Here is a 13,715-nt window from a genome sequence, read left to right on the forward strand (position 1 = left end):
TCCGTGCTCCGTGCGTAATTGCGTATCTCTCCCAGGGTCGGCCCAGTACAGGCGTAATTGGAGTAGTCAAGGAGCCAAGGTGCTGATAATATCTAACACCTAATGCTGCGTTTACATTTGCACTACGAAGAATGGGAAAGGAACGAACCAACCCCAAGCAGCATTTCAAGCTGTGTTTACTGAATGTATAAATGCGCCATTTGACTCAAGTCCCGCCCTGATCTCTCCACGTTACCTGGGATAATTTTTAATGTGTAATAAATAAACTAAATATTTTACTCGATTTATTAATTGGTGGAATAAGTTAGTATAATTTTATTTCCAGGAAGTATTCACAGCAATATTCAATTTATTTGTTATCACTGTACACAAGAGTTAATTTGTTTAGATACAACATAGAAGTTTTCAGCGGTTCTGAAAGCCGGGATGGCCGGGATAGTGGTTCGGGTACTGGATCGGTGGTCCTGGATTGTAGTTAGGTCCGTTGTTCCAATTCGGCCCATGGCTGTTGTGTGGAGGCTGGGTCAGCTGGCCATGGTCAGGAGGAGGGTAGAAACCGGGATTGGTCAGCTGACCGTGGTCATTGCCAGGGTATGTGGGCAGGGGCATTGGGTTGTGCTGCGGGGGGTAAGGGTAGTTTTGCTGGGGGTAGTTGGGGTTTGTCAGCTGGCCATGGTCATTCGGTGGGTAGCCGTGAGGGTTGTTTGGGTTGTAAAATCTCTCGTCTCCCATTTTGAACTGTAATAAAAATTAAGTCATATAAATATATTTTGGCCCTGAAATAATCTGTTGGGAATGGACCTTGCATAAAATAATATCCAAATCGTTTGCAATTTAAATCACAAAACGAATAGATAAAATATTTTCGTAGAATTACACAATATGTTGTCATTTTATATTTTCACGCCCCTCCAATAATTAAGCTCCGTCCCTACAGGTTTTTTTACTGGTAGGTACTACAGATGAACGAACTAACTCTCTAAAAACATATTTTATGTTTACTTTGACATTACACTACGTAATTCTTAAAAATAAAATTATGGAAATTAATTCCTATACATTATAACTGATTAAGAAAAGTTATACAACCTGGAGAATAATTCACAAAGCAAAAGAACCGATATTTCACAATTCACGAATAGTATCACACAGAACAATCAACGTCAAAACGAATTCCACTAGAATATGTGGACAACTTTTAAATATTTCAAACAAATAACTTAAAATATTAATAAATTTAACGTACCTTAGTTGACAGGCGTTGTAACGTGGCGTCTAATGAAGACTTGTTCAATAGTAGATTCCTTTTATCGATACGTTGAAAACAACCTTATTGAAGGGGGCTTATCTTTGTGTCCACTGGCTATCTGTTTCAAAATATATCTCAGATAAGAGAGTACCCGATTCCAACTCCGGTAAACACATCGTACCTGCTATCACTGCCAAGTCATCATTCTTCTAAATCCTACTTACAAAACAGCTTATCTAAGAACTTAACTGTGACTAATTTTATTTCTAAGAACAAATGGAAATAATATTTAAAAAAAGTCACGTCCCATTTATAGACAAAAGACGCCTGTTGTTTCCAATATTTTCGAACGATGGCTTTAGATTTGAATAAGGAACTCCAGTGACAAATATTATGGCTTAAAATATGTTTATTCGTATGGATCACAAACGGTTATTCCGAATATATTTATATATAATTAGGACTGGGTTTTAGGACATGCGTTCGTGTCCTTGATGTGACCGTATCTTTTTCTGATTTTCTGTTTCAGATTTTTGTTTAGGAATCGCTTATATTGTCTTCAATAATGAAATATTACAATTTGAGGTTTTAATCACCAAATTATTATTAATCCAAAAAATAAATATAATTACACGTAGAATTTATAAATCTACTGAATTTGGTACTATAGAATTTTCTTATTAGTCTATGTGAGTAATATATCTATGGTCAACAATATCAGGGTTGCCAATTCGTAGAAAATTCCCCAAATTGATGGTAATTTCTAAGATTTTCACGAATTGGTTTTGAAAATGCGGGGATTCTGGATATTTCTTGATTATCCAAAAATATTGAAAAACAATATTTACAATAATTGTGAGAACTCGCTACATTTTGTTTTCTTTTGCAGAAAATTTAAAAAAAGTCTATTTTCAAACACTAAACCAAAGAGGAAATCCGAATAATAAAAAATAAAAAAAATCAATTTAGAGGTAAAGTGACTTTAAGGGATAAAACACTAAACCAAAGAGGAAATCCGAATAATAAAAAAAATCTAATTTCATTTTAGAGGTAAAGTGACTTTTAGGGATTTTTAAAATCTCTTTTGGTGATTGTGGAACTTATTGTTGCATTAGCAAACTTGGTCCTCATTCACATTTGAACCAATGAAAATGATATAATCCAGGTTTTAAAACATTGGTAAATTGTTCATCAGGTGCGGTCGGGGATGCATTTTTGCACTTTTATTCTTTTGGATAACATTAGTGACGAGATGATAACATTTTACCTTTTATTTGGATGTTAAAAGCGGGTAATTTTAAGAATAAAAAAGCCTATCTACTCCCAAATAATATACATCGTCGTACACAAAGACATTGGACAGGTAAAGGCACTATCTTCAAACTAATCATAAATTCCTTTGAAAAGTTTTCTACTAACCATAAATAAGTTAGAGTTATTTTTGCTTAGCTGCGCCTGATTCATCGACTGGTTAACTACGCTCATCCATTTTCACTATTTTAAAATCGGAAAGTTTTCGACATGAAATTTAAATTTAAACGTAAGATGGAAATAATATTTTTTTTTTATTGGTGCCCTTTTTTACTCATTTAAAGTACGCTCTAGCGTGTTTAAATCGCACTTTATGGAACGCGCGTTTTTTAAAGTTACCATGGCAACATCAACAAATCAACAAAATGTGAAGTCTAAATGTCTTTTAACTATAAATCCAACTATTAATCTTATGTGACAGATTGCAAATTAATGTTTGTGTTTTTCATTTCCATGACAACAAGATATTGTGATGTCACATCACGAATTCATTAATAGTTCTTATTTCCAAATTTTTAATAATAATATCAATATTTATGTTTTCAAAGTGTTCCAATAAAAAAATAAAGCGTAAAGTATTCGTGGATAACTGGTCTTTAAAACACTTGCTTTATTTCGAGCACTCGGCTACGCCGTCGTGCTCGAAAAATCGCGCGTGTTTTAAAGACCGGTTTATCCACTTATACTTTAATATACTATTTTTATGAAATATATTTTTGTTATAAAAATGTATTGAAATCCTTTATTTAGCTTGAGTTTAAAAAAAAATTCGACTTAGTTCCACGACATTTTCTTACTATTTTTGCCGTGAAAATCTTAAATCATATTTTCTTACTAGTTCGAAAAAATATCTTAAAATTAATATAAAAACGTAAAATTTATGTCCCCTTTTTCTCCTTTTTCTAAATAGAGCGCTTTCTTTTCAGGCAGTCTTGGTGACCCGCTCTGAAGGAAATGAAGATTAAGAAAATAGAACTAGATATTTATAAAATTTAAAAAAATAATAGTTTTACAAGTTATCGTCATTTTACAGTTTAATCATAATTTAATACAACATAATGTTGGTATGCCTACTACAAGCACCTGACCCAGCACAGAATCCTAATTAGGTGTTTTACTGAAAGATTTTCTTAGGTACTCTCCTCACAAGCATTTCTTATCAGAATATCAAATAAAAATATTTTTGCCGCCTTAAATCGATTATTCGGCCTTGGGTGGGCGGGTAGGCTTTTAGAGACTGTTCATCGGTGAAGTCACGGGTTACGTCCATAGATTCGGCCTTGGGTGCGCGGGTAGGCTTTTAGAGACTGGTCATCGGTGAAGTCACGGGTTACGTCCATAGATTCGGCCTTGGGTGCGCGAGTAGGCTTTTAGAGACTGGTCATTGGTGAAATCACGGGTTACGTCTATAGATTCGGTTTTGGGTGCGCGGGTAGGCTTTTAGAGACTGGTCATCGGTGAAGTCACGGGTTACGTCCATAGATTCGGCCTAGGGTGCGCGGGTAGGTTTTTAGAGACTGGTCATCGGTGAAGTCACGGGTTACGTCCATAGATTCGGCCTTGGGTGCGCGGGTAGGCTTTTAGAGACTGGTCATCGGTGAAATCACGGGTTACGTCCATAGATTCGGTTTTGGGTGCGCGGGTAGGCTTTTAGAGACTGGTCATCGGTGAAGTCACGGGTTACGTCCATAGATTCGGCCTAGGGTGCGCGGGTAGGCTTTTAGAGACTGGTCATCGGTGAAGTCACGAGTTACGTCAATAGATTTGGCCTTGGGTGAGCGGGTAGGCTTTTAGATATATTTTATGCGTTTTCGGCCTATCCGAAAAATTAAAACGTTGAGAATTATATTAACTAATAAATAAATTCTTTAAATTTAATAAAATTATCTGATCGTAGAATCATTTCCGGTTTAACCTGTTTGTATAAAATCATTAATTCAATGTTTGATACCCCTGATTTATTATATGTAAACTCTTTTCATACTCCAAGCAGGTCAGTTACAAGACAGTACCTACCATATTATTGTAGCCATTCTATATCAACGTCCCAACATTACATTCCTATGCGACGGATTCAACAGCTAGAAAACAAATACTTAGATGTTGTTGATATATTTTGTACATCAATTTCAATATATAAGCATACCTTATTGAAATTTTTTTCATCAAGTAGGGGTATATTTTGATAAAGCTATTAAAATTGACATTATTACAGTATTTTGCACGTTAACAGTATTTTGTCGGCTGAAAGAAAAAAAAATATTTTGGATTTTTTATTTTTATATTTTGTACCTTATATATGTGTTTTAAACAGTCATTTCCTGCACTATTTACGAGTATAATTTCTTATATATTATTATATATGTATTTAAAAGCCTTAATAGGCGTAAAATAAATAAATAAAAACTTGCTATGATAGTAAGAATTATAGAGGTAAGACAATGTTCACTCGGCTGAAAGTACCCACCATTTTTCACCTCATATTAACTTAATAGAATGATAATGGAGTACGAAAGTACATTTTATTTAATTTACTTTGTTTCACAATTAACCTTTAGGTACCGACGTGCTTTTTGGGTAAACGTGTAGTCGTTGAACGTGTTAACTTCAAATTGCTGAGGAGTATGTCGGAACTGAAAAAGATCTTCAAAATATGATCGTTTGGCAGTCCGGGGAAAAGGTTGGGACCTCCTAATGTCCATATATTCCAAGTCACTGTTTTTCATTCTTATTGTATTTTGAATTATTTTTATATAAGTTTGAGTTGCTTGGTTTTATAAACGCTAGGTATGTAGGAACTTACATTAATTACAAACCCGTTGTCTTAAAAATGTGTCATTTTATCAAATCCGCAACAATTTATTAAATAAAGCATTCATTTTCCAAGATAAAAAGCAAATAAAAAAAAAACCTAGCCCACAAGCATTCATTCAATTGTGGTTTGAATGCTTTCCGTGAAGCGGAGCTTATTTTATGCGCTTCTGAAAAATGCAGCATGGTGTAGCCTGACCCTAAGTTTCAATAAAAATCTACGTAATCAAGGTAGATTTAAATTATTAGTTTTCTAATGATAAAAATACATAAAACGTTATTCTTATACATAAATAAATTGTCCAATTACAATTTTTTTCATTAACAACTCATAAAATTATATATATTTTAGCATCTTAACCTAATCATAAGGTAGAAGAAACGAGATGCATTATTTTTCCATTCAGTTTATGTGACGTATACGTAGGTATATCTATATTGTTGAATCTAGTACCTACATGCATCGATCAAATATCGATTAGTTCCTATGTATAATTTATTTATGTATATAAAAAATTTATTAATGTAACTTTATTGGTTTATAATATATTTATTTAATAATGTAATTATCTCATAAATAACTGTTTGTTTCGTAAACGTAATAAAGTATCAATGTCAAATTCACAAAGTATGTATATTAATTTCTTTTCAGTATTTATTTAATCCAGTAATTTAAAGCCTCATTTAGCATTATGTTTAGTGTCGGTATTTAATTATATCCAAGGGTCAAGACCTCGTAGGATGGTTTGCTAAGCTCTTGTCCTCTGAATGGGATGTAACAGCATCCGTGGGACGAATGTACCTGAAATATTTAAAAATTGTTTTACTAATCCAATTATAGTAAAGAAAGAATAAAACTTGCCTGGTTTCTCAAGAATACTATATAATTATATATTTCCCTCAGGGCCTGGCACATTCGAGAATGCTGTGTGGAGGGTATTTTTAAGTAAAGGAAGGGAAGTTCTGGGAAAGAAAAAGAGATATGAGAAGCTGGAGTGTGTCCAGGAGTGAAGTATGAATTCATCCCCCCCACTGCGGTGTAAGGCGCATGGCCGTGAGAGTTCGGCTCTAAGGGTCTCAACCGGCCTCTCCCAATCTGGCCCTTCATTAGCAGAGAGGCAGATGCAACTACCACAAAGACCTGGACAATCCTCACCCCATAAAACCAGGGCATCCCTGTTAAGTCACCAAACGTAGCGAACCGTTTGAGCTGGTTCCGACACCCACCCCCAAAATTGAAACCATTAGTTTTGTAAGCAAAATAAATATAAATAATATCACTAATTGAGTCCGCTCGTTAGCAGATCGTAACTTGAGCAGGAGGACCAAAACTTGCTACAAATACCAAATTATTTGGAGAGATACATCGACAGTTAAATTAAGAATGAAAGAAGCTTGTATCAGTGGTATACCTTTCCAGGAATGAGAGATCCCTCGTGGTAGGCCCTGGCGGCGAACAGGGTTTCGCCTGTCTTAGTGTGGCCCACGGGAACAGCTCCCGGAGGTACACTTCCATTGCCGCTCGGGACCCAGTTCGCGCTCGGGGAGTTCCTGCAGTACAGCTGGAACCATCATAATGCAACGGATTAGCCAACGAACATACATAATACCCAAGTTGATCGGATGTTGACAGTGAATGAGGAAATATCTAAAATAATAAGTATTGTATGGTTTCAAGAGATTATTTTCATTTTAGTATTATTTGTAATTGAGTGAACAGAATAAAAAGTGATAAGTATTCGAATGAATGCGGGGAAAGCGTCCAAGATCGGCCATCACCACGCTCCGCAAAGGTCCAGTTATCATCCACCTACGTATTTATAAAAGGAGAGTGTAAATCTCTAGTTTTATTCCGAGATTGATGAAATTTTGCACACTTGACCTTGAAAACAGATCACTGTCTACAACTTATTTCGAAAAACACCACGTAGAGCCCGTGCAACGCAGGGGACAATGCAATTACCATCATTGGTAACGGCTCGGTTTTTGCCTTAGTTTTCTAAGCCCGTCGTCTCACCGGCTCGGTAACGGCAAGGAATCGACAAACAAGAGACTAGACGCAGCTTTTGCTGGAAATTTTAGGCATATTATTCTGAAACTAAATGTCTACTAAGATGCTGTTTCAAGGTTAAGTCTTTACCGCTGATACTCCCCTGTGACCTCTCGCTCTCCTTGTCATAAATGACACATGTACCAGAAGATGTTACATTGGACTTCTTAGCGACAGGGTAATATTAAATATTTATAAATCATTCTATTTATATTATTCCAGTATTGTCTTTGTTCGGATCTAGAAGATTTTTCAATTCATGTTGAGTTAGTAACGTTTTTAATTTATCTTGAATTAGTCAGATTAATAATTATTTGAAAACAAATACGCTACAAAGATACAGATATCATCCGAACAGTCTGTCACTCAAATATGTAGGTACCTCAATGTTATGGACAGGAATTTCGGTCATGTTGTAGCTGACGTATGCACTCCTGTGACGCGGTAGCACCTTGCAGGGGAGGAGGTCCCCATCGTGCCAAGTCCTGCCGAGGTAGATCGGGGTATTGTCATGACCCTCGTGACCTGCCTGCACTGCCTTATAGAGCAGGCTGTCGCATGTGTGGCTGGTGGTAGGTACCCATGAATATGCGGCTGAAAACAAAGTTAAATTATTTTGTTGTAATATTTTTGTTGCTTCGTTTCTCTGCCTCCCTGGAGAGCTGTATTTTGTTGTTGAAGTCACTGAGGACTAATTAAGTCCAATTTCCAAATATTTTCTCTTCTTGCAAACATGGACTTAAAGACACGGAGAAAAGTTACTGATATGAAATACTGTTAATTTATTAAAAAATCTGGTCAAATTATTCGTTTTCCTGTTAAAACGGGACTGCAGGCCTTGAACGAATGAATTGAGTTCCTAAAAAAGTATCAGTCAAAAACGTAATAAGCGTTTTAGGAGAACGGGGGATCACATGTTCATACAAATATTGATATTGATATTGACATACTGATAGTGTCGCGTTTAGTCATGATATTTCTTACGAAAAGAATGCGTGTTCCCAATATATTCTGAATGAATAATATTTTACCCGGAAATTAGCATGCTATCACAATATCATTTTTCTCCTTGCACCAAAAACGTTGTGACGATAAACTACACAGGTATCTCCTTGAGTTGAATGTGTAGATTCGGAGCAAAACAAAGGTTGACGACACTACCATCACAATCTCCAAGCTCAAGTTATGACCATTGAAGAAGAAGATAATACATATTAATAAATCTAAACGTAACATGAAACAGAACCAGACACATAAAATAAAAAGGTAACGGTCGGAACTGGGAATCGAACCCAGGATCTCTGTCTTACCGGGACAAAGCCTTTAACTATTCGGCCACTGAGACCTGGTTGATTTTAGTCGATCATGTATCTCAATCCTAGTATTTCCAATAGTATCCTCAACTAAAAGCCGTTGTGACCAACGGAAATTAAACATTATAGGAAGCATTCGTGGTTAATAAAATAAATCATAATTGTAGGCAGGCAATAAATGAGATTTCCTTACCAACTAAAAAGGCCGCCGACTTTTCGCTTGTGCGAGAACTAGATGAGAACTTACGCTTAGCCACAAATAATCGGTAAAACTGGAGACACGGTGAAAGGAAAACCTAGCTCCAAACAAGAAAAGAAGGGTGATTCAATTCTCATAATGTGTACGACCTATTTACAACAATTGTAATAATTATATTTGAGATTATCGTACATTTTGTAGATCAATGTAATAATGAAATTGTTTGTTTCAGTGATTAACAGATGATGTTTTCAACAATGTGTGATAAATAATTTTATTTATAATCTAACATATTAAAATGTTTTTACGTAAATTTACGTTCCTTTCTAGTACGTCATTCAACTAACCATAAACTGGGCTTTTACCAATATTTATTTTTCAGTGGGCCTATTTTTGACTGAACTGTAAACAGCATCCGGAAAAGGGAGTTTATGGTATAGTTACATATCATTTATTTACTTTGTTATTCAGATTTCCTTTTGATACCATTATTTGTTGCATTTGTATTAGAAGTTTATGCGGTTTTCAAAAAACTTCTGGCCTTTTATTTCAGCCAATAACATTGACAACAATAACCTCCATTATTGACATTTTTGTGAGGGTGGCAACGGCTATAAAAAGACTCCCAGCATTATTTTCTTCCAAAAATGTGTAAGGGGTATTAGAAATTCTATGCAAGAGATTTCAGTGTAGTTTTAGTGGGCGAAGTATAATATATTTGAGCTATTACCTGAGGGATCTTGGGGATTGTAGCCCGGAGCCGATGGGTTGTACATGGTGGTCTGGTGGACAATGGGGGTGGGTGTATAGCTTGGAGGAGGGGGAGGAGGGTTTACGGTGGTATGGTGTACGATGGTAGCGGGCACCACTACTTGGGGGTGGAATGTGGGATGCTGGTGGTGATGATGACTTTGGCCTCCCCCCAGTGTAAAGCCGATTGTAAATTTTTTATCTGAAAAACAAAAAGTTTTAATTGAGTACTTGACAGTCATATAAAATTATATGTTTTTACTAATAAAATACAATGCGTCGATAACAATTAACAGTAGATTGATCAATTAGGAACTTGCTTGATACAGGTCTTCCTCAAAATTAATGCCAAAATGTAGATAGTTATCTTTTATCTGAAAAATAACATTTGTATTATGAAGTGAGCGCTTGACAATCAAATGACAGTTGTTGCCTATTTTTTTTATTTCACAAAAATATCAGTTTTACATTAATATTAAATTATTAGTTTGTATATTCTTCATTTATAGAAATTAGATTATAACCCTCTTACTAACACAAGTGTTTAAAATTTTACACAACTGATCAACAACTATTTACCATACATTAATGTTTGTTTATCAATTGTGCAATAGTTTATTATAAAGGCTGTAAATGTATAACATACAGAATAAATGCTTTATTCATTTTCTGATTGCAGATTTCCTCGATTTGCACATTCCTCTAATTTATGTTGTGTTGTAATTATTGCCGATTACATGTCCATGTCCGACAGCATTCCATTGTGAATTACGCTATCTTATCAGGCAGGAATTCTGTTTACAATAATTCGCATATTTTTCATATCATATATGTACAGGAACAATTAATTGAATCTTATTTAGCTATTTCGTTAAAATATTAAAGCATTTGTGCATTCAGTGAATCTTACTGAACTTATGAATTCTTTCGTACGACCAACACAAAACATTATGCTTTTGTTCATTTGCAACTGCTATTTACTTATAATTCATAAAATGAAGACTATACAACTGATATAATCTTCAGTTAGCTCCATATGAAAGCTACCGAAAAGTTTTTGATTGTGATTTTTTTTTGTAAATACGCAGGTTATAATATCGTGGTTATCGAGGGTTACTCCAACGCCACGAATAGCCAAACTTGTCGCAATGTCCTGATCATTTAAGAAAGCGAATTAAAATAGTTATTTTCAGGAAACCGTCAGGTGACATTTTGAAACCTTTAAAGGTTGATTGATAAAAATAATTTATTTTGTTGATAAAATGAAGCTTAACTGTTTGAATCGTGTTGTAAGTTACAATTTTTTTAGTTTGTTATTGATTTGTAATAGCTTAGCGTTATCGGGAAAAAACTTCTTGAGAATATTAATTTAGATCATTGCCTTTACGTTTAAAATAAACAATAGTGGTCCGGGATGAGAACCCAGAGGGATGCCCGTGGAAATTTAGTTAAAACCTGATAAAACACAAGTAAATATGAAAAATAAGACTTTATCGGAATGAACAAACTGGAAAGGGGGTAGAGAGTGTATTTTTTTCAATATCAGAATAATTATAAGAAAGCCTTATATAAGTACTTACATGAATACAAATAAGGTGTATATGACTGCACAGTATGTCAAACTAGATTGATGATTAGTCAAAGATTGTGGAACGACAACTCATAAAAACCTGTGCACACGATACCACAATGTGATAATTTTTTTTATCATTATACATATTAATCTCTTGTACCGATATTTTTTTTAACTCTCTAGGTAAATGTGCAATTTAAACGGTTAAAGTTACACGATAAATAGTGGCTGTACCTTTTATATTTTGTAATGTACAAATACTTAACAATGATACCGATGGCTTAATTGTAAAATATGTAAGAGATTACCTCGTAGTTTTTAATGGCAAGACCATACGCGTGTAGGTACTAAACTAAATAAAATGCATGACTCCTCGGTGGAAAGGTGTAAGTCGAATTTGCTGCGTGTGTATGAATGAAGATGGGCTAATTTAACAATATCAAATAGTTGAATTTACCTCTGTGTCCAGACATCTTTTGTTTATTTAAAATATATTAAAGTGTTAACAACAATCACGGCACTTACAATATTTTCAGTGTCGACAAAACGCTGTTTGGTGAATACTGAAATGTTATCAATCCGCTCCGAGATAATATTTACTGAACGAGGAAAATTCACTAAACTGATAACGATAACATCCTATCATGAATTGTCTCTAAAAATGTATCATTATTATTATGTGACGTGTTTCACACAACTTAATAATAATAATAATAATTGTTAATAATAATAATTCATTGCTTAGCAACGCTAGTTTAGGCATATACTTTGCATTTGCTCTCTGATTATTTTTTGTAATATCAGATAGAAAAGAATTAGCTTTGATCCCAAAAAATATAAATATTTAAAGAAGAGTATATCAGATAACGCATTAAATAAACTGCCAGTAAGCCATAGGATATTTAGGTAAATAAATAGGATTTAAAAATAAAAAATTTTTGAGGACCCCAGTAACCAAGGTAAACAACAATATTTGACATTCATTTGAAAAAAATAAAAAAATATTTTAATGGTATATTTTTATGTTGATAACGTTTTTCTGGAATATAATATATCATAGATTCGTAATGTTGAAAGGTAGTTGAATTGGAAATTATAGATTTGTTATGTCGAAAGGTAGTTTGATTAGAATATTTAATTTAGTCACATTGAAAATTATTTATTGATTTGGTTACTGGAATGTAGTAGTAAAGATACAATCATCTCCAAGTTGTTTTGCAAAATGACAATGTCATTTGCAACCAACGTAGATGAACAGGGGATTATTATGTCATCTGTACAGATGAACATGGATAGTCTAAGACCCCAAAAAACAAAAGCAGGTATTCCTAGACAGCGTATGAAATGGACGAACGATGTCAATATGTTCATTGTTCGTTCATATTTTTATGTAACCAAAGTAGAAACAGATATGTTGTTATACAGGAAAAAATTACATTTACTTTTTTCACAAAATTATCCGATTGCCCAAGTAAGCGAACAAAGATTAGCAGACCAAAAGCGAGCTATTTTCAAAAATAATTTAATTTCTGTAGTCACATTAGAACAGATTAAAAGAGAAGTAGCAGATAGATTGCAAAGAGGAAATAATTTAGAACAAATTAACACAAGTAATGTCATATCAGATGCATTGAATGTAGATAGTTTGGATAATATTCTAGTCGAAATGTCCAATGATATTACAGTAGATTCAAATAACTTAGACGTTATTTATAATCTTAGGGAAATCAACATTGCAAATTTAAACTTTGTTGATGAAAATATAGTAGAATTAGCTAACTTACTTCATAATAATATAAACAGATATATAGATGTAGAGCCAACAGTTAGACCAAAATTACCGAAATTGCATACGTCAAAGAAATTATCTAAATTAATTTTTGAATTAAATAACATAATTTTACCAAAAATCATATTTGACGAAATTAGTTTTTTAGATCTTCATACAATAGTATACGCTAGTGCGATTACTGTTTGTAATAAGTTAGGAATTAAATTATCATCCTCTGACGATAGATCATATAGTTATAGTAAACCAGAATGGCAGATCAGATTAGAAAATGATGTAGTATTTTTAAGAAGTAACATAGCTAGAGTAATAGAATATAAAAATGGAAATAGAAGTAGGAAAATTTTGAAACATGTAGATGAAATTGGTAGAAAATTTGGTTATAACATTGATAGTCATAATAATGAAAATATAATCAATGATTTATTGGATTTATTAAAACAAAAATTAGGGGTAAAAGCTAGTAGATTAAAAAGATATAATTATACGTATAATAAAAAAAATAATAATAGATTATTCCAGAAAAATGAAAAAATATTTTATTCCAAACTTGACGATAAACAAAATATTATTTCGAATAATAATATTCCATTGCCATCTGAATCAGATATGCGCGATTTTTGGACTAAAATTTGGAGTAAAGATATAAAACATAACGAGTCAACTCCCT

General features: G+C 33.6%; 2 protein-coding genes across 2 annotated transcripts; both read right to left on the minus strand.

Annotated features, from left to right (window-relative positions):
* Positions 1-283: 283 nt before the first annotated feature.
* Positions 284-1,351, minus strand: LOC149417783 (uncharacterized). The gene is made up of 2 exons (XM_089639183.1): positions 1,247-1,351; positions 284-738 (listed from the first exon to the last, which is right to left on the minus strand). Exon 2 carries the CDS (start codon positions 730-732, stop codon positions 406-408), a length of 327 nt encoding a protein of 108 aa, XP_089495309.1. The 5' UTR covers positions 733-738; positions 1,247-1,351; the 3' UTR covers positions 284-405.
* A 3,839-nt stretch (positions 1,352-5,190) lies between these two features.
* On the minus strand, positions 5,191-11,812 carry LOC149417784 (pfs47 receptor-like). Its single transcript, XM_089639420.1, has 5 exons — positions 11,714-11,812; positions 9,664-9,885; positions 7,804-8,015; positions 6,784-6,933; positions 5,191-6,173 (listed from the first exon to the last, which is right to left on the minus strand). Exons 1-5 carry the CDS (start codon positions 11,727-11,729, stop codon positions 6,081-6,083), a joined length of 693 nt encoding a protein of 230 aa, XP_089495546.1. The 5' UTR covers positions 11,730-11,812; the 3' UTR covers positions 5,191-6,080.
* Between the last annotated feature and the right edge of the window lie 1,903 nt (positions 11,813-13,715).

The sequence above is a fragment of the Hesperophylax consimilis genome, chromosome 14, assembly GCF_061612785.1.
Source record: "Hesperophylax consimilis isolate HC1 chromosome 14, BYU_Hcon_1.0, whole genome shotgun sequence".
Lineage (NCBI taxonomy): Eukaryota > Metazoa > Arthropoda > Insecta > Trichoptera > Limnephilidae > Hesperophylax > Hesperophylax consimilis.

Excerpts from the sequence above, each read along its gene's own strand:
- LOC149417784 (XM_089639420.1), bottom strand. Across the intron at positions 6,934-7,803 it reads TTCCTGTCCATAACATTGAG|CTGTACTGCAGGAACTCCCC; the intron begins GTACCTACATAT and ends TGATGGTTCCAG. Across the intron at positions 6,174-6,783 it reads GATCTCTCATTCCTGGAAAG|GTACATTCGTCCCACGGATG; the intron begins GTATACCACTGA and ends TAAATATTTCAG.
- LOC149417783 (XM_089639183.1), bottom strand. The coding sequence starts at position 732 with ATGGGAGACGAGAGATTTTACAACCCAAACAACCCTCACGGCTACCCA.